The sequence below is a fragment of the Polypterus senegalus genome, chromosome 3 (genome assembly GCF_016835505.1).
Source record: "Polypterus senegalus isolate Bchr_013 chromosome 3, ASM1683550v1, whole genome shotgun sequence".
In the NCBI taxonomy this organism is placed as follows: domain Eukaryota; kingdom Metazoa; phylum Chordata; class Cladistia; order Polypteriformes; family Polypteridae; genus Polypterus; species Polypterus senegalus.
Window position 1 is genome coordinate 121,979,074 of NC_053156.1, and position 20,988 is coordinate 122,000,061.

The 20,988-nt window shown below is 35.2% G+C and overlaps 1 protein-coding gene across 1 annotated transcript in view; it reads left to right on the forward strand.

Annotated features, from left to right (window-relative positions):
• The window catches only part of ascc3 (activating signal cointegrator 1 complex subunit 3), a 683,087-nt gene that overhangs the window by 628,714 nt on the left and 33,385 nt on the right, over positions 1–20,988 (forward strand). Inside the window, exon 37 of the mRNA XM_039747862.1 lies at positions 8,323–8,547. Coding sequence (XP_039603796.1) covers positions 8,323–8,547 — 225 coding nt within the window. The remainder of the gene's footprint in view (positions 1–8,322; positions 8,548–20,988) is intronic.

Sequence of the window (20,988 nt, forward strand, 5' to 3'; positions counted from 1 at the left end):
GGTATTTCCTGATGTCCTGGCTAAATTTTCCATCATGGCCTGGTCATTCTGGCCCCCTAATCATCCCCTCCTTCTAATTGGCTATTTCTCACCCCTCCACCACATAACAGCTAATGTGTGGTAAGCGTACTGATGCAAAATGGCAGCCATCGCATCATCCAGGTGGATTTTCCACAATATAGTTGGCTGAAGTGGCTCCCCACTCTCTATGTAAAATGCATTTTGAATAGTGAGAAAAGTGGTATATAATTTTAAGGAATTATTATTACTGTTATACCCTCCTCTCAGTGCTTAATATTTTCTTTACCTTAATAATTATTTTCATTTAGTTTTTCCAGGTGTTCTGGTTATTTATGCTTTCATTCATTCATTTATTTTTTTATTTTTTTTAAGTAATGAGTATGACACTGAAGTAGCTGCAGCCTTACATGATTCTGTCTCATTTGTCCACTGTACTCATCATTAATTGTTGTTATTATAGTACAATTAAAATAGTCTTAGGAAAAAGTTTAATTAAAAAGAAAAAAACAATGCAAAAATATATTTCTAAAAATCCCGAGTCTAAACCTGATATTTTGTTTATCTGAGTGAAGAGTAAGATGGGAAAAAAATAGCTGAACAGTGAGGCTGATTAGAGGTGAAATGACTGATTGTGACACACACAATAAACCTCAGAAATGAACTTGGGAATCACTAGTCTAGTCCATTCACACAGTCTCAGATATATTTTTCATTGAAAATGATAATGAAACATATAATGATGGCAGTTTGACAGATATTAAAAAGTGAAAGTGTAAAGGTGTAGTATTTAGTAATAATGGATTCATTTCCTGTGTCATTTTATCCATTTTCCCTAATAATGTTGATCAAACATTGTTTTTTGATTCCAAAAAAACAAGTAAGATATAGATACATGCTATATTCTTCCTGGAGGCAATGTTAGAAGAAACTTGTAGAAGTCCGTTTCTAGAATTGAATCCTACCAGGAGTTCTTTCTAAACACTTTTATATGTTTCTCCATCTCAATTCGTATCTCTTAACTGCATCATTGCAAATGTGCTTGGCTGCATAACATGTACATATATACTTCCTACCAGTTGTGAATTTGTTGCTGCCTAAATAGTCTCATGCTCCAAACTGACTAAAATGGAACATAGCTTTTAATTAACATTTATGCAGAAATGCTGAAGACATTTTGCTTTAAGGCTAAAGACTTTCATTATTGATACCAGTAAATAGTGTATTTGCATTATAAAATGTTAACTATAGAAAATAAGAATTTGTATCAGTGATGAGATGTCAGGGTGGCTTTATTATTTTTTGCTTAAGTAAAACATTTTAGTATTCAGTGATACCAAGTGAGTGTGTCTAAATTATTGGCGCAGTATTAAAAATAGTACATTTTAAAAATATTTTACTTCCAACTGTAGAGAATGTCTTACATATTACAGAATGTTATTTTTGCGCAATTCATTTGCTGTGGCCAAAACAAACTCAAGATGTGTACTATAAATTACTGAATTAACAAACAGTTTGTGTATAGGACATGCAAATCAGTTCTTGGCATTCTTCAGCTTTGTGATATTTGTGGAACAGATTGAGGTTTTTAGTTTAAAAAGGACGCGTGAATCTTGAGTGAACAGCAGGGTCCTCTTAGAAATATGCAGCATATCACCCAATTGTGGCCACTCTTGTGCAGTTTGAGAAAGCAGTAGGAAGGTTACAGATGGAGTTCATCGAAAGGTTGCCAGTCATTGTCATTTTGCATTTGTGGGAGAAGACATCTTTATCCTAAGACAGCTGGGCAAACCAGGGCCACATACTAGCAGCTAGCGATTTGCCTGGCCTTCACTAAACAAACAACAGTAAGACCTGTGTGCAGACCTCCTATGCACAGGAATATAATGGACTTCAACAACCTCTCTGCCCCCTATTCAGTCTCTTCCCCATCTGCACAAAAGCATCAGCAGTCATCAATTTCCTTTAATTACTAGTGTGTTGCTGATAATGAACCTGCATAGATTTTGTCATTTTAACTAAGCAAGAATTTCACTTAAGAAGTTATGTGACATTAGAGGTGCTAATAAATAAGTTTGAAAGTAAATAAAAAACATTTTATACTTCTTTTGTGAAGAAGCTGAAGGGTCCGGTGATAGTAAAGCGAGCCTATTGTGTAATGCTTTTGGTATTTAGCGAGACAAAATCCTAAATCCAAATCTGCAGTGCAAATAATCTTTCAATAGGACCTTTTGATGAATTGCAACCAAATAATAGGATCTTTCAGAGTTTGCTCTTTTGCACAGAGAATAATAACATTTTTACAGGATAAGAAGAAAAGCTGGTTCAGAATTTAGCTTCCGTAGATTTCAGTTTGCAGCTTTTTACTTAAAATATTTTTTTAATTGTTTTTAAATATAATTAGGTGGCCTTTTAATATGCAGTATGTAGGCATGTAAGATGTTCAAAACCAACAGACTACAACTGTTAGTTTAAGCTTGAGCTCTTTAGGGATTTCTAAGCTTGACTTATAGATATGCGTACATGTTTGCTGTTTTTGTTTAATTTATAAAAGTTGAATTGTCTACTTCATAAAAACACCTTTAAATTTTAAATTTTTTTGCATTGTTAACAATGTTAGATAAGTATATTGTAATCTAGGTGCTCCAAATTATTAGGAATTCAGTGTATGGACTGTCTGATGTTCCTCAATATAGATTTTACTCTTCTGATGTTTCATATGTTTTCTGAAGTAATTTATACTTCACTTTCTAAAGCATTTATGCAGGTTCAGTTTATCACCTCTGTAGTAGGTTCAGAACCAACTCTGTGTTCAAGTATATTCTTTTCATAGATGCCATAATATTCCCTGATATCTCAACTTGTCCTAATTTTTACTGGAATAGAGTATGGTTTCTCTATTACCCTTACTAAGGCACTAAAAGTACAGAACATGAATGATAATATTGAGTGTTGTCAGAGAAGGTTTAGAAGAGAGGCCATAAATGATCTGCAAAAAAAAAAAAAAAAGCTTTTTTTGCCTTATAAGGGATAGCATCTTTTTACCTTTTGTGGGCGAGGTCCTGACAAATCATAACCAATAAGTTGTGTTACATTTCATGAGACCATGTTGCCCTTTTATGACAGACAGCCCAGGAGCTGCCTAAACAGCCTATCCTTAAAATGATACAGGGATCTAGGGTTCTTTGAGGGAGGTTCTAGCTGAGTGTCCTGAAATCATAGAAATCCCAGAAATGATTCTGAGGCTTGGCACAAAGTGGCCATGGGAATGGATTTAATGCCAGCTTTAAATCATTAGACATGGGTTAAAATACCTGTGTCTGCAGGCCCAGGGATGTAGCCAGATTTAATTTGTTTATTGTCCAGTTGGTAGTATGTTTTTCATTCAGTTACTATCAAATAAAAGTACTGATGTAGATAACTGAGGTTTACTTGACATTATTTCTGCTGTGCAGAGAGAAAATATAAATGCTTATATATTTAATTAAATGATAATGAACAGGATTTCAGTAGGCCATTTAGAAGAAAAGGGTGCATGCTAAGTATTTGCTAGATATAAAAAATTGTCCTAAGGCTTCAGAGGAAAAGGATGGAAGACAATGGCACATCAGAACAGAAGTAGGATTTAGTATATGGCAATGTCAATAATGTGAACTACTGGGAGAGTATAAGTGGCACTGCATGAGGGATGATAGAAACAATGAAGAAAGATGTTTGTTTGTTGTGGAATAGGAGAGAGGAGATGGACTGGATACCATGGCAAAAATGACAAAAGACTTTGCCATTACTACTAACCATCCAGAATGGATGGTTTTATGCATAAAAGTCAAATACACTTGATGAAGGCTTTAATTTGCTTTGATGAAAATATTCCTAGTCAGTAGCATCAGCACCTCTTTTGAGTAAAAGGAGCATCAGTGGTTGAATTTAACAAAGAGATTTGAAGAGATCCCTTTTTACTGGGAAGATCTCTTTCCATAGAGCTTATTATAATATTCATTCTTAACCCAGCAAACTTAGCATTGTTGACTGAACAACATACTATAGTTCCCGGGATTCCCCAGTTCAGCCAAGAGATGTAATATAAACCTTTCCATGGTAGGTGAGCCAGTTGATTTGTCCCATGCTAGTTAATTGCTAATCCTTACATAAGACAGCACAGCAATTTGTGTAATTGCCCCACAGCTACAGTATTTGATGCATTCATTTCTAGCCTTTTTACTGTCTTTTCTGTGTTTGCATGTTCTCCTTTTGTGTGTATGGGTTTTTCTCTTGGTATGTTGGCTTTACTTCCTCGTACTAAATTCATGCATTGTAGGTTAATTTACAAAGGCTGATTCCAACCTTTCTTTGCAAACCCTACCAATGACCCTGAGCTGCACTTAAGCGAATATTAATTAATCAAAACGTGCTTGTATATTACAGGAGAAATATACAAAATCTATCCCAAACTAAACACATCAATTAAAAGTAATGTTGAGTCAAACTGTGAAGGCAGTATCATAATAATGGTTTGCTTAACTTATGGATTAACAAAGACATGCTTTCTAAATTGTCTCTGTCTTACATATATGCTAGATCATTTAGGGAATAAAATTAAAATGTCTGTTTTACCCGTCCAGTATACTGTTCACTTGAATATCACACAATTGCATTAATTTCAGGTACTCATGTACGACTGTCTTCTGTAAGATTCCAGTAAAATACTATGTAACCTGTTTTTGGAAAGGTTGCAGCATTATGGCTAACAACATCAAGTAACAGGAATGTGCTTATTCTTTTGATTGGTTTCCTATGGGGTCTCTTGTGTACCCCCATAGCCAAAAGTCATGTTGTTAGTTTGATTGCCAACTCAGTTTAAATATGTGTTCTTACTCATTGATTTTGAAATGCACCACTGAACCAAATAACAGGTATAAAAACTGAGTGGATGAATGTGTATAAAGAGCATGAAGCTGTGTTTTGTACTGAGTACCATTTCTTCTGTCTTCTTTGTATGATTCTGTTTGAGTAGTCTGATCTACTCTTGCATATAAATTTCATTAGAGTCCTTGCATGTTATGAACATGATTGTGAATGAATTGTAAACTACTTTGTCTCTGTACTTGTAAGGTACAGTACCTTGTGATGGTAGTCACATTAGAAGGGCACTACATAAAATATATATATATTTTTTTTATTGTATACAATATGCTTTGCTATATGGGTAAAGCAAGGAGTTAATTTTTGTATGTATATATATTTAACATTCAGGATGCTCACATCAGATGTTTACGTGCAAGAATCACAGCCTGAAACATTTATACTCATTATATTTTAGCCTGCTTTACATAAAAAAATACAGAAGTTTAAATTACACATCTTAGTTAAAGGCAAAAATCAAAAGATCTCAGTAAACACACAGGTCAGTCTTTGTTGTGCATTTAGTTCTCCTTTTTGTCTTTATAATAGCTATAAATATCTGTGGAATACTACTTAGGCATGTCACCACCCATATACTGTATCTGTGCGCAATGGACAGGGCACAGTTGTTGTCAAATGCAATATTTAAAAGAAAGCATTCTAATGTTCATCTGCTGAAGTATGAAACAATTAAATGCCCTAATGAACTGATTTCTTGAATTTTATTATTTATTGTTTTTACCAAAGTGGTATCTGTTTTTAATTCAGTAAATCACACTCTATCGCACTGTATGATATTATTTAGACTGGCTTTTTGAAAACTTTCTTAAATTTTACTTTCATTGTTGGTTAAATTTCCATTTGCAACCAAATGCTTCTGTTTTCATGCACCATCTGTTCTAAGGTACAAAGCAATTCCAATCTGTCCATCTTTGTGATTGCTAATACAGGGGAACAAAAATAAGCTTTATTGATGCCCATTCTCACTCTAATGATAATAATTTGGGAGGGAGTATTGCATCTATTGTGAGCATTAGTGGTAACAAGGTACCTTCCAATAAAAGATAAAAGTAGTTTGCCAGGCAACATACATCAGGTACATTGCAATTGTAAGAATGAAATACCTTTTTTATTTGTTCTATTTTGCTGCAGTGCCCTACTATTAAGAGGTTTTTTTTACAGATTTTATTTCTACTTTAATATTCAAAACTTAGAATGTAATTTAAGGATTTAAGGTGTGTTTGTAGGGTATGATCACAGATGAGTCTTTTGTTTTGTATGTAAGGAGTGGGATTTTCCACTAATTATCACTAATTATTTTGTGATGCCTCTCTGTTACAGATGTCATTCTGTATCATTTAAGTCTATTTGTTCTTGAAGCAATAATACTACCATCAGAATGAAACACAAGTTCTTTGGTGGTTTTAAATGTATATACGTGTTTTTATATATATTGCCTAACACTAATATTACATTGCTTTGTCTAAGTTACAAATAAAGACAAACAAAATATTTATCAACTTGTATACAAAATTTCATACCACAACAACATGTCAACTGGCACATTGGGCAATACAGTTTTCCCTCTCCAAACTGTCGTCAGCATGCCAAGTTACTTCATTCCATGACATGCCGTTAATCTTTCATTTTTTGGTCACCCATTGTTGATTTTCAGTTTATTCTTAGCCTGTGTGTGTGTGTGTGTATATATATATATATATATATATATATATGTGTGTGTGTTTATAGCATTCGTAGTCTGAGATCCGATCAGTTTGCATGGGTGGTTACCTACCAGGTAACGCATGTGGTTGCCAGTTGGCAAACATCCGCCACACCCTCTCAGTTGCGAGAAGCAGATCATAGAATGTTATATGTATTTAGTGCCTTAGTTAGATATGCATCCGTTGAATTATTCACACCTAATTTTATAAAATATGTTTCAACACAATTTACAGTAAAATAATTCTACTGAAATATAGGATTTAGTATGATACATAATAAAAATTTCTTTCAATTATTTAAAAAAAATCATAATATTATCAAACCCAAAAAGCCTTAAAAAAGAGATTTCCCCCAGTTGCAGTATACTATTATGTATGTTCCAGTGTAATCAGTTGTATTATACTTAATAATGTTTATTTTGTCTGCTAGTTACTTGATACTCATAGTTCTCTATACATTCTTTACTATTAACTTGCTGCTTTATCCTTATTCGCATAGATATACATTTTCTCTTTCTTCCAAAAAAAAAAAAACACACACTCTATAAATAGGCCAATTAAATGATCCAGCAAGATTCTTACAGCTGTGTGAAAGACTCGTCTCTCATCTGTGTTGTCAAGACATTTTGACCTCTGTGTGCCATTACAATCTCATATAACTAATGTGTTTTTCAGATGATAGAGAATAAAGTTTTTATTGTTTAAATAACACTGCAAAACGTGCTTTTATATTGTTCATTTTATACTTTATTTTGTTTATATTTTTATTGTTAATTCAGTCTATCATCCATGTGCAATTTCTATCATTGCAAAAAGAAAAAATAAGGGCATAAGACAGTAAGTCAGGAGCAGCTGAACATGGTCCACACATACAGACATTCTTGTATGAAAAACAGCACCTTTATTATCTTAGACAACTGAAGAAATTCAAGTCAAAAAGAGTCCTGAAGTCCATCACACAGCCATTGAAATCATAATGGCAGTATGCATCACTGCCTGGCAGGAAATCGCTCAAGAAAGGACCACATACTGCTACAGGGATGGGCTCAACTAAGTGCATGACAATGATATCACTGCCACCCCTACAAGACCTATATAAAAAAATGTGCACTACCAAGGTGGCCAGGATCATGAAGGACTGTTTTCATCCTTTCTACAATTAGTTTAGATGTTTAAGATCAGGGAAGCACCTACATTTCCAGAAACCAAGAACAGAAAGACTGAAAAAAAGCTCTAATTCCAAGGGGACAAAAATAACAATGATAATGGTCATCTCGTCAGGCATTCTTAAAAATAAAAAAAAAATAGTAATTTATTATATATATGTTAACTTATAATTTCCTCTGTCTGCACTTCTAAAGTTTTATGTTTATTTTTAATGCGTAGTTTTTTAATTTAGTTGCACAGTACAAGCAGCTCACTGACCTACATTTCACTACATACCTTTGAGTATGTACATGTAACAAATAAATAAAATCTTAAATCTTTATTTGTTATATATGTGTAAAGCCCTTTTTGTACTGAAACTTTCTCCAGTTTTTTTTTTAATTATTTGGGTTTTTAATGAGATTTTTTCAAGTTACATTTAGCAGAAATACAATGCCTGTTGACACAGAATACAATCTGCCAATTTGCAGTTTTATGTGTGTTCTTAATTTCTTCTGACTTTATATTTTAGGATGCTGAAGAGTATTCTGAACTACCTGTAAGGCACAATGAAGACCAGATGAACAGTGATCTGGCATCTCTTCTTCCCATCGAAGTAAATCCTCATTCATTTGACAGTGCTCACACCAAGACTCACTTGTTGCTTCAGGCCCATTTCAGCCGAACTCCATTGCCTTGTCCTGACTATGCAACTGATACAAAAACTGTGCTTGACAATGCAATCAGAATATGCCAGGTAAATAAAATATATCTAGATATCAGTGTTATGAAATACTACAAATGTACTTGTATTTCTGTGTCAAAATTTGGAAGCTTCTTGTAAAATATTTTGGTTTTATATTATATACTAGCTGTGCTACCTGTTTAAGATGGATTACAATCTAAGTAGTTAACATGAACCTCGGTGTTAACATTTGCAGTGAACCATATAATGCATATGTCTCTGTCATATGCCATTTGGTATGAGAGCAGTGTTAATGTTTATGATGTGACATCTATTCAAATGACAAATGCAATGCATTTTATTGCTAAAAATGTTTTTGATGCACCACCTTTTGGAATAGCAGGAAAATAGCAACTGGATGGAAACAGAGACAGACACGCAGACGCTTATCCTTTTAGTAAGGTGGATGGTCCATTATGCTTTGCATTAGCAGATTGGATAAAGGTGATGAGGGCTGATGATCCACAAAATAGAATCATTAAACAATTAGAGATATTGTGATTTTTTTCCTTTTGTTTCTTAGACTTTTATATTCTTTTTCTTTTTTGAAAAAATGTGAATATTTTCCTCTTAAATGTTTTAAATAGATAAATTGTTTATATATTCTATTACTGTACTTATGAAAACAAGTCCCGCTACTAAAGCTTATCAATATTTTCAAAAATCTGTAAAAAATGTGTCTAAAGCATGTGTATTCATATGAATTTCTCTGTTCATTATCAAACCTACATCAGGGATGCAGTTCAGCATTCTGGGACATAAGATTAGAACCAACCCTGGATGGAGTTTCAATCACACAGAATACTCACATGACCACCATTACCTATACAGGACTGAATCTAGTATTATAAGATAACCTACCATGGATGTTTTTTTGGAAATTGAAGGAGGTCAGATTTTAAATACACCTGAAAATAAAGTAGCATATAAAATCAGCTTTATGTCATGCATGAAAAAATATTCTGGGTGTTCATATTCTACAAGGATCAATTGTCATGCTGCAGTGGTCCATGGAGAGAGAAAGTAGTATCTTTCAAAAGACACCAAAAGGCAATAATAGGTATTCTCTGTATCCTTGACAAATATATAGGCAGGACTGACAAATTTTCCATAGCCCTTAAAATGTCCGTGCATAAACAAAGAGCTGGTGGGCTGTTTTACAGATAGGGTTGAATTCACATTGCTCCTGCTGGTTTTGATTTTCAGCTGTTAGAGACTTTTAAGGGATACTACTGAGTGAGAAGCCCTGATAAATGGAACTTACCCTGTCTTCCTTCTCAAAAACTGTTTTACTACTACCCAGTTCTGCCAGTCTCAAGGCACTGTCTTCACTTTCTTTACACCTCCTTTCTGTCAGTCTAATGCCTATTATCTGGGTTTACCAATGTTGGTCAGTTCTGTTCCATATCTTCGGGCTGTTAGTGCAGAAGTATTAACAGCAGAATGCCCTTCTTGTTACCTTTTACATCATACAAGAGAGAATGTGATTTTATTCACACCTCACAGGTTCACTTTTCAGTCAGTATTGAAGAGAAATATTAACCAATGTACCTCTACAATCTCCAGTGGTTTTACCTCTTTTCTTTATCTTGATAGTTGTCCCTCAAATTTTATATTCCACTGAATGCTACACGTCCACCATTTTAGCATACAATCCTGTTCATGGACCTAAGTCATGCTCCTGTCTTACACCTGGTACTTTCAGGAGAAGTTAATTTAAACACATTGTGAGCAGATTCATTTGTAAGCAATTTCAATAACATACTTATTGCCCTAAGGGTCTGTTCAGCAGGTCTTTTCCACATGAGCCAACCTGTCAGCAACTGGTGTCAATTTAGTAGTCTGACACCTCTCTTTACCATAGTGTGCAAAATCTGTAGATTGAGAGTGGGGTACTTTTGACCCAAAGTATTCAGATACCAGATATACTTGTAGCAATCTTGAATTCATATGAAGTAGGTCACCCCACCTACTGTAGGTAGCTCAAACATTTCTAATGCATGGGTTTAATTCTTGCAGAAACAAAAGAGATTTAGGCTCAAAATGTCATATATTCTGAACAGTTTTCAGTTTTGTATTCACAGACAGCAATCTTAGTTTTCCTGTCTGCATCTTACAACCAACATTGTGTGAACCGCCTTATCCTTTGGTACACACTCCAGTTGTACTTTATATTGCTGGGCATTTGTGAGTATGTCCTCACCCAGTCAGGCCTTCTGTCTGGGTAAACTGTAGAGCAGGACGCCCCTTGCCTTATTCAAAAATTCTGAGGAAAAAAAAAACTGTATAGTTCCATTGATCATTGAAGCCCACTAGCCTCTCCAGCATGTGAAGATCACTGCCTGAAAGGGGTTTTTGTCACATATGTATTGTATTTCTAAATATAAAATACGTATATATACTGCTCAAAAAAATTAAAGGAACACTTTTTAATCAGAGTATAGCATCAAGTCAGTGAAACTTCTGGGATATTGATCTGGTCAGTTAAGTAGCAGAGGGGGTTGTTAACCTTTTTTCACCTGCTTTGGTGTTAATGAAATTAGCAACAGGTGCACTAGAGGGACAACAATGAGATGACCCCCAAAACAGGAATGGTTTAACAGGTGGAGGCCACTGACATTTTACCCTCCGCATCTTTTCTGACTGATTTTTCACTAGTTTTGCATTTGGCTTAGGTTAGTGTCACTACTAGTAGCATGAGGTGATACCTGGACCCTACAGAGGTTGCACAGGTAGTCCAACTTCTCCAGATTGGAACATCAATACATGCCATTGCCAGAAGGTTTGCTGTGTCTCCCAGCACAGTCTCAAGGGCATGAAGGAGATTCCAGGTGGCAGGCAGTTACTCTAGGAGAGCTGGACAGGGCCATAGAAGGTCCTTAACCCATCAGCAGGACCGGCATCTGCTCCTTTGGACAAGGAGGAACAGGATGAGCACTGCCAGAGCCCTACAAAATGACCTCCAGCAGGCCACTGGTTTGAATGTCTCTGACCAAACAATCAGAAATAGACTTCAAGAGTGTGGCCTGACATCCTCTAGTGAGCCCTGTACTCACTGCCCGGCACCATGGAGCTCAATTGGCCTTTGCCATAGAATACCAGAATTGGCTGGTCCACCACTGGCCCCCTGTGCTTTTCACAGATAAAAAAGCAGGCTCACCCTGAGCACATGTGACAGACGTGAAAGGGTCTGGAAAAGCCACGGAGAACGTTATGCTGCCTGTAACATCATTCAGCATGACCAGGTGGCCTGAGGGCCCAACGTCCTCGCCCGGCACCGTGAAGCTCAATTGACATTTGCCGTAGAATACCAGAATTGGCAGGTCTACCACTGGTGCCCTGTGCTTTTCACAGATAAGAGCAGGTTCACCCTGAGCACATGTGACAGACGTAAAAGGGTCTGGAAAAGCCGTGGAGAATGTTATGCTGCCTGTAATATTGTTCAGCATGACCAGTTTGGTGGTAGGTCAGTGATGGTCTGGGGAGGCATATTCATGGAGAGACGCACAGACCTTTTTAGGCTAGATAACGGCATCTTGATTGCCATTAGTTATCTGGATGGAATCCTTGGGCCCATTATCAGACCCTATGCTGGTGCAGTGGGTCCAGGGTTCCTCCTGATGCACGACAATGCTTGGCCTCATGTGGCGAGAGTATGCAGGCAGTTGATTGATACCATTGACTGGCCCCCACGCTCGCCTGACCTAAATCCAATAGAACACCTCTGGAACGTTATGTTTCAGTCCATCTGATGCTGCCAGTTTGCACCTCAGACAGTCCAGGAGCTCAGTGATGCCCTAGTCCAGATCTGTGAGGAGATCCCCCAGGACACCATCCGTTGTCTCATTAGAAGCATGCCCAAATATTATCTAACATGCATATAAGCACATGGGGCCATACAAACTACTGAGTGTGATATTGAGTTGCTGCAATGAAGTTTCAACAAAATGGACTAGCCTGCCGCATCGTTTTTTCACTTTGATTTTCGGGGAGTCTTTGAATTCAGCCCCTCTGTAGGCTGATTATTTTCATTTCCAACAAACGATGTGGCATCCTTTCATTCCTAACACATTACCCAGTCCATATCGGTTTAAATATTAAGCATGATTTTTTACGCATTGAGATCTGATGTGTTTTCAAAGTGTTCCTTTAATTTTTTTAAGCAGTTTGTTCATGCATGCAGATAATTGGTATATAATGCATACACACAAGTCCTAACATTTTCGTATATTCCGTAATTATCATGATTGTTAATGTTTTAATATACTTCCAATCATTTGTATCCTGGCTACAAAAAAAAGTCTCAAACAAGGATTCAGATTTGATAATTTATTTAATAACATAAGAAACATGTCAGAATGTCCTGTTTGTTAATATATTTATTTAGCTATTTGTTGTTCAAGAAGTACACAATTTCATATCAGTTCATTAGTGTTAATTTTGAATGTGTAACTAAATACTTAAATTATACATTGTATTACACAGGATTCTACTTAAATTAAAGTTATTTTTGCTTGTTTAATTTTAAATTTAATTCAGTTTAGATATAGTTTAAAAGCAACCTTGATTACATTTAGTTGTGATATATAATTTAATAAGAATTAAGGAGATCTTGAAATACTAATAAACATTAGAAGCCCCTAAAATCTGACAACAGACTTATGCATCTACTGTTAAATGTTCATGTTCAATGTCTGTGGTTATAGAGCTCCTTGATGGTTGAAAGAAGAAAAATTGTTTTTTTTGTTCAAACTGATTATTTCGAGTGAAATGATTTTTTCACAAAACATCTTACGCATATTTAATGGTAGTGTTAGTTGAGCCTTTTATCATAACTTTAACCAAAATGCCATATCTGCAAATGTAATTTGTTTTTATACATCATTCAAAGCAGTTAAATTACATTTCCATGTTTTAAGTGTTTCCACTAAAGTAAAAGTTCTGTTCAGGCTTATTGATGGTGATACTTATGTCCATTAAAGCATAAAAGAAGGAAAAAATGAAAAAAAGTAATAAATAGTACTTACATATTTTTAGTTATATTGTAATAATATAATAAAGATAATCTCAAAATATGAATTAAGAGCTTCTTGTGTAAGCTTTATACTTCTTAAAGAAATATTTTTTAAAAGATTAAATTGATTTTTTTTAATTTTAAACTGAGGCAATAATGCATAATATTATTTAAGGTGACCATCTTTTGTGAGTAACATAAACATTTGTTTTTCCAAACGTTCATCTGAAATGAAGCCTGTGGCTGGTTTAATGGCGAAGCAGTGCTTGCGACAATCCATCTCCACCTCATGACAAACCTTTTCCCATTTCAGGCTAAGGGGAAATGAGTAATGCGTAACCCATTTGTGTGATCAATTTGCTCAAGCGGCTACTGTGAAATGTTAATCACAACTTTAATTTGTACTGCATTAGCATTTTGATTAACTTGTATGCTTGCTGGCGTACTTGAAGCTCTTTTAGTCATAGTTACAGCTAGGAAATGACTTTTTGATTAATTAAGTTTGTTAGACAGCAGCTGAGCTTTCTGAATGCTAACCTTTTAGGAGAGTAATAGAAGGTTCAGAAGAGGACTGGGTAGCAACTGTTGCTGGTACTGTGGTGAAAAAAAATAAAATAAAAAGGTAAATAAATAAATAAGTAGAGAGAGAAAGAAGTGAACCCTACCTTCTCTAAATGCCAGCCATATTTTCCACTCAATGTTTGTAATTCTACTAAATCAATTATTAGGACATGAATTTCAAACATGATACCCATACTATTCTCCCTACATTTGAAATATAAAGGAATCTGCTTAGTTCCACATCTATATACTGTTCTAAACATGTAATGAATTACTTATTTATTTCTCACCGATATCTAGTTGCATTCATTTAGGTTTTCTTGTGAAACTTCTGTGTCACTCATTCATTGAATCTTTTATACTTTATTTTGTTTTCCTTCTAATAATGTGTTTTTAAAATTATTGTAAGAAGCAAGGTAAGCCATCAGTAACAGCATTTAATTTCCTTTATTGATTAAGCAATTACTAGCTGTTTTTAGGCTGGCGCAGTGCTTAGAACACATGCCTTCCAGGTTCAGAGCACTGGACTTGACTCATATCATGACCATTTACTATGTGGAGTTGTTAGCCCATATGAGTATGTTTGGGCGTCCTGAAGTAGACATGCACGCAATGTTGCAAGCATGATCCCCTGCCTACTGTAACCATGAATTGGGATGAGAAGGTACATATAATGGATGGATATGTACTTAATTTTACTTTAATTTAAAATATTTAGAATTAATTGAGGAAAGCATTCAGGTTCTTGCATGAAGTGTAAATACAACACTGGTCCAAATCTGTTTTTTTTTTTTTGTTTTTTTTTAAATCCATTACAGATATATTCATTGTCCAGTCACAAACCAATTTATTTGCAGACTGATAAGCTGTTGTAAGAAAAAAAGAACATTATTTAACTTGTAGATGCACAAAGATTTTAAATGAAACAAGTCATTGCCATTTAATCAAAACTGTCAACATGGGTAAATTGGTGATCTGTTTAAAAAGGATTTCTTTGTTATGTTTGCATTATGTAAATTCATCTTTGTGTGTGTCTGCTGAGAGTATGACTAAATCTGCAAATGTACTATACTTTATTTATATACCATCTGTGTATCTGAACAAAATGTTATTGTCATAAGTACATCATGAGAGTTTAAATTTTAAGTTAAAAAAAATCCTAAAAATCTATCCATCCAGTTTTATGTTTTGTAACTCACTTATTACATTACAAACTTTTAAGGATCCAAAGTCTGTTTTGGCAGCATCAGGCAAAAGGCAAGATCCAACTCTTGATACGGTGTACACCCATTACAATTTGTGCTCAATGACACACCACTACTCTCTAATTTGAAGTTAATGAATGCCAAACAGTTAGCATAGCATGAATGTTATTTTGAATGTTGTAGCCAATGAGAGTACCAGGACAAGACCTACTTAAACACAAAGAAAATGTGCAAATTTAGCAAGGATACTGTAGATACTGGTTCTGGAACTGAGCTCAAATCCCTTCAACTGTGAAGTAGGTATGCTAACCAATACATTATTAATCTTCCCTATAAATAAAACATGACCTGCATAATCATATTTTCTCATTCCAGAAGAAAGCACAGGCTAAATTGTTAGTCCCCTTGGCACTTTGCTGGTACTCATTCTTTTAAGCATGTGCAGTCACTACTACTGATAGTGTATTTTGCATATATGTGCACATATATATCATCCAAAAAGCTGCACTCTTAAACAGAAAATGGTTAAATTAATCTTATATTTCTTGTAATATTTTCACTAACAATTTGTATTGCCTGCTATAATGTGTAGAACAGTCTGTTTAGAAAGTAAAATGTTTCTACTGTATTAAGTGATTTAATTAATTTCAGTTTAAAGCATCAGTCATGTACATTGCTAGCTATCAAAGTGATCTTTGATCACTTTTTTTCAATTAAATCAATTACAATTTCCTTTGAAATCTAAACATCTTTCATTTAAACTTCATATTTTAGTGTGTGTTCCATTTGCCTTGCAATGGATTTGCAACCCATCTAGAGTGGATTGTTGACTTCTGAAAAATGCTGTCTGCCTTCCAAAGCAGTCTAATTGTATTAGGCAGGTTTTAACATAGGCAGATAGTGTTGCATTTTAATATTAACAACATTCTTAGGCAGCTGTAATGTTAGTCTTAATGGAGTAATTGTCTAACATCTTTTAATCTAGTCGGTATGATCAACAAATTTAAAAGGAAAATGATGTTTTATGTAGGTGACTCCATTGACAGTTGTCTTGATTTACAGGATAGTATGTTTCTTTTCATTTATTGGGTCTTATATAGGGAAAAAAATCTTTAATGAGTCTGCTAAGAGATGACATAGTGCAGTTTATAAAGAGGAATAAACAGTCTCTGAATTTAAGAAATACAGAAAATACATTTTTGTTTTTATTTCGTGATGTGTTATTTGTTGTAGCTTCAAAAAAAACAGATGTACTTCTTTAAAAGCATGAATTTGTGAAATGTAAAATAAGCTGTTTAAACTGGCACAAGGGAAAAGCTGTATTTAACTAAAAAGCAAAACCAAAAACGTGCACAATTCTCCATTTCTTTGTACATCTTAGTGTGATACATAAAAGTAAATAATCATTATGTTCCAAGTTATAAAAAGAAGTTGAAATATCAGAGATAAATAATTAAAGTCCAGAGACATTGTTTCAGGAGGCTGAACTGAAGGGCATCCAGCCTTCCTAGATACCAAATGAACTGATTGCAAAATTGATTTTCTTTTACTTGCAAGTCGATATTAACACACAGTTGCTATTGTTTTTTTTTCTTCTTATTTCCTTGAAGACAATTCAAGAGTTCTTATTGTAAGTAATCAGAACATTTTTGTTTTCAGCAGCACAAACTCAAAGTTAGAGAAACAAACTAATTCTGTTATAACCTCAATATACACGGTATAGCAACATAAACGCTGTGTGCTTTTTATTACATTGTATATTTTTATTGTGGAGAGATTCGCATATGAAAACTTTTTTAATTAGAAAGTTACAAACAACATTAACTAGAAACATGCATCTTCAGAAAATGTGAATAACAAGAAAAGAACAAATGGAAGAGAACAAATAAAAATAAATTCAGATTGTGTTGTACTTATTTACACACTCTTTATTATCTATTATTGAGGCATTGCAAAATGTACAAACTAAAATACACTGATACATATGTTATCAAGCATTTTAATAAAATAAAGTTTACTTGGAAATGAGATACATTTTGGCTGTCAGGTACACTGCAGACTTTGCTATCTTTATAACAAATGTATTGATACAAAAAATGTATTGGTTAATTTAATTAACTGGTTCATTAATAGTATGTTATCATGGAAAACTGTTGAAATGACTCATCATTTGCCTTGTTTTAACATTTTCAACATTCTGAATAATTGAATTCTTTAAGAAATAAATACAGTATAAATGTGAGCTGATATATAATACATCAAACTTTTCTGAGAAAGAAATGCCTAAAAAGTTGTCATAAGGTTGAAGTTAGAGGCAGCGCTTACGAAGAAATGTTTTATCTCATATTTTGTACAACTTTAAACACAATTGTAACTATTTGTTTCATCTAACTGATAAGGGACTAAATGCTTAAGCATATTTACTGTAATTGCTGAAGTACTGTTTCTGTAGACATCTAAAAATATTTATAATGTGCTATAAATAATTTATATTTTTGTACTTTGCTTTTTATTTTTATAATTTATAAAGAACTGTCCAGTTGCATGTTATATGATTCACAGCATTATATGGCTAACTGTAAAATAAGAATATAAGAACATATACAGTGCATCTGGAAAGTATTCACAGCGCATCACTTTTTCCACATTTTGTTATGTTACAGCCTTATTCCAAAATGGATTAAATTCATTTTTTTCTCAGAATTCTACACACAACACCCCATAATGACAACGTGAAAAAAGTTTACTTGAGATTTTTGCAAATTTATTAAAAATAAAAAAATTGAGAAAGCACATGTACATAAGTATTTACAGCCTTTGCCATGAAGCTCAAAAGTGAGCTGAGGTGCATCCTGTTTCCTCTGATCATCCTTGAGATGTTTCTGCAGCTTAATTGGAGTCCACCTGTGGTAAATTCAGTTGATTGGACATGATTTGGAAAGGCACACACCTGTCTATATAAGGTCCCACAGTTGACAGTTCATGTCAGAGCACAAACCAAGCATGAAGTTAAAGGAATTGTCTGTAGTCCTCCGAGACAGGATTGTCTCGAGGCACAAATCTGGGGAAGGTTACAGAAACATTTCTGCTGCTTTGAAGGTCCCAATGAGCACAGTGGCCTCCGTCATCCGTAAGTGGAAAAAGTTTGAAACCACCAGGACTCTTCCTAGAGCTGGCCATCCATCTAAACTGAGCAATTAGGGGAGAAGGGCCTTAATCAGGGAGGTGACCAAGAACCCAATGGTCACTCTGTCAGAGCTCCAGAGGTCCTCTGTGGAGAGAGGAGAACCTTCCAGATGGACAACCATCTCTGCAGCAATCCACCAATCAGGCCTGTATGGTAGAGTGGCCAGACAGAAGCCACTCCTTAGTGAAAGGCACATGGCAGCCTGCCTGGAGTTTACCAAAAGGCACCTGAAGGACTCTCAGACCTTGAAAAACAAAATTCCCTGGTCTGATGAGATAAAGATTGAACTCTTTGGTGTGAATGCCAGGCGTCACGTTTGGAGGAAACCAGGCACCGCTCATCACCAGTCCAATACCATCCCTACAGTGAAGCATGGTGGTGGCAGCATCATGCTGTGGGGATGTTTTTCAGCGGCAGGAACTGGGAGACTAGTCAGGATAAAGGGAAATATGACTGCAGCAATGTACAGAGACATCCTGGATGAAAACCTGCTCCAGAGCGCTCTTGACCTCAGACTGGGACGAAGGTTCATCTTTCAGCAGGACAACGACCCTAAGCACACAGCCAAGATATCAAAGGAGTGGCTTCAGGACAACTCTGTGAATGTCCTTGAGTGGCCCAGCCAGAGCCCAGACTTGAATCCGATTGAACATCTCTAGAGAGATCTTAAAATGGCTGTGCACTGACGCTTCCCATCCAACCTGATGGAGCTTGAGAGGTGCTGCAAAGAGGAAAGGGGCGAAACTGGCCAAGGATAGGTGTGCCAAGCTTGTGGCATCATATTCAAAAAGACTTGAGGCTGTAATTGCTGCCAAAGGTGCATCGACAAAGTATTGAGCAAAGGCTGTGAATACTTATGTACATGTGATTTCTCAGTTTTTTATTTTTAATAAATTTGCAAAAACCTCAAGTAAACTTTTTTCACGTTGTCATTATGGGGTGTTGTGTGTAGAATTCTGAGGAAAAAAATGAATTTTATCAATTTTGGAATAAGGCTATAATGTGACAAAATGTGGAAAAAGTGATGCGCTGTGAATACTTTCCGGATGCACTGTACATTCTAACAAATGAGTTGAAGCTATGCTGTCCTTCTGTCCTTAATATATGGTTATCCAATTTTAAAAGTTCTTTGACTTTGGCTGTATGATTGTTTTTTTTTTCTTCAGATTTCTATGACCCTGTGTGTCTTCCTGGCTTAAAACCTAGGCACTTCATGTACTTCCATTTAACTTCCATCTGTGCCCTTGTGTACATGATTTACCATTTATAGTAACTCAACTATTTCTGCTTGGTCACCTGTATATATACTTTTGAGGATATTGAATGCCTGGATTAGCCATGTAGCCTTACTTGCTTAAGGCTGAAGTCATTTAACTCTTTCAGCCGGTCAGAAGACAGCTTGCTATGTATTTTAGAAGTGTCCCTCCTCCATATGGCTTCTTGTGCTGTAGTATCTTTAGTAGGATGATAGCTAGAATTATACACAGTATTCCATATGTGGTCTCACCAGTGTATTATACATTCTGGGTATAACATCTTTTGAATTTAATTGAACATTTTTACGGTATAAACTATCATTTATTAGCAATTTATCCGCATCGGTGCATTGCTTTGAAAAGCATAAAGCATAAATCTATAAATCTTTTTCGTAGGTTGCTTCTTATTCTAGACATGTCCTTGCCGAAATATGATTTGGACAATTTGCACCTGTCCATCCATTCACTTTATAAACCCTGCTTTAGCCTGAGCAGGGTCATGGGGAAGCTGAAGCGTAACGCAGCAAGCATAGAGCATAAGGAAAGAACAATCACTGGACAGGACACCAGTCCTTCTCAGTATGAACATACACAAACACATACTAGGATCAATTTAACATAACCAATCCACCTAACCAGCATGTCTTTGGACTGTGGGAGAAAACCAGAACAAAAGGAGGAAACTGATGTGGACTTAGTGAGATAATGCATATTTCACATAGGGAGGACTCAGGACATGATCCCTGGTCTCCTTGTTAAAAGGCAGCAGCAGCACTACTACTGCGCTACTGTGCCTCTCCTAGTATTTGCATCTAATCTATTTAAATTTTTTTTGCCATTTTGCATATCCATGACCTTTAATTTTTTTTTTTATCTTGGGGGTGCCTAACCCGTCACATGAACGAAATACTCCAGAATGTGCTGTAATTTCCTTTTTCTTTCTGGTAAGGTTCATTTAAGTTAATAAGGTGGATGAAGAACATTCTTTAATATGAGTGAGAATACAATTTCCAGATGGACATCACTGTAATGAACGCAGCAGTTTCAGAAGTTAGATAAACGGATATAATCATGAAAAAGTATTTAATTTAAAAGAATTCTAAATGAGTGTGAAGATGGTATGTGCGTGACTTGTCTCTGTAATGGACTGGTGCTGCATCCAAGGTTGTCTCCTGCATTTTACCAAGTGTACTAGGATAGGCTTCAGATTCCCATACCTGTACGATGGAT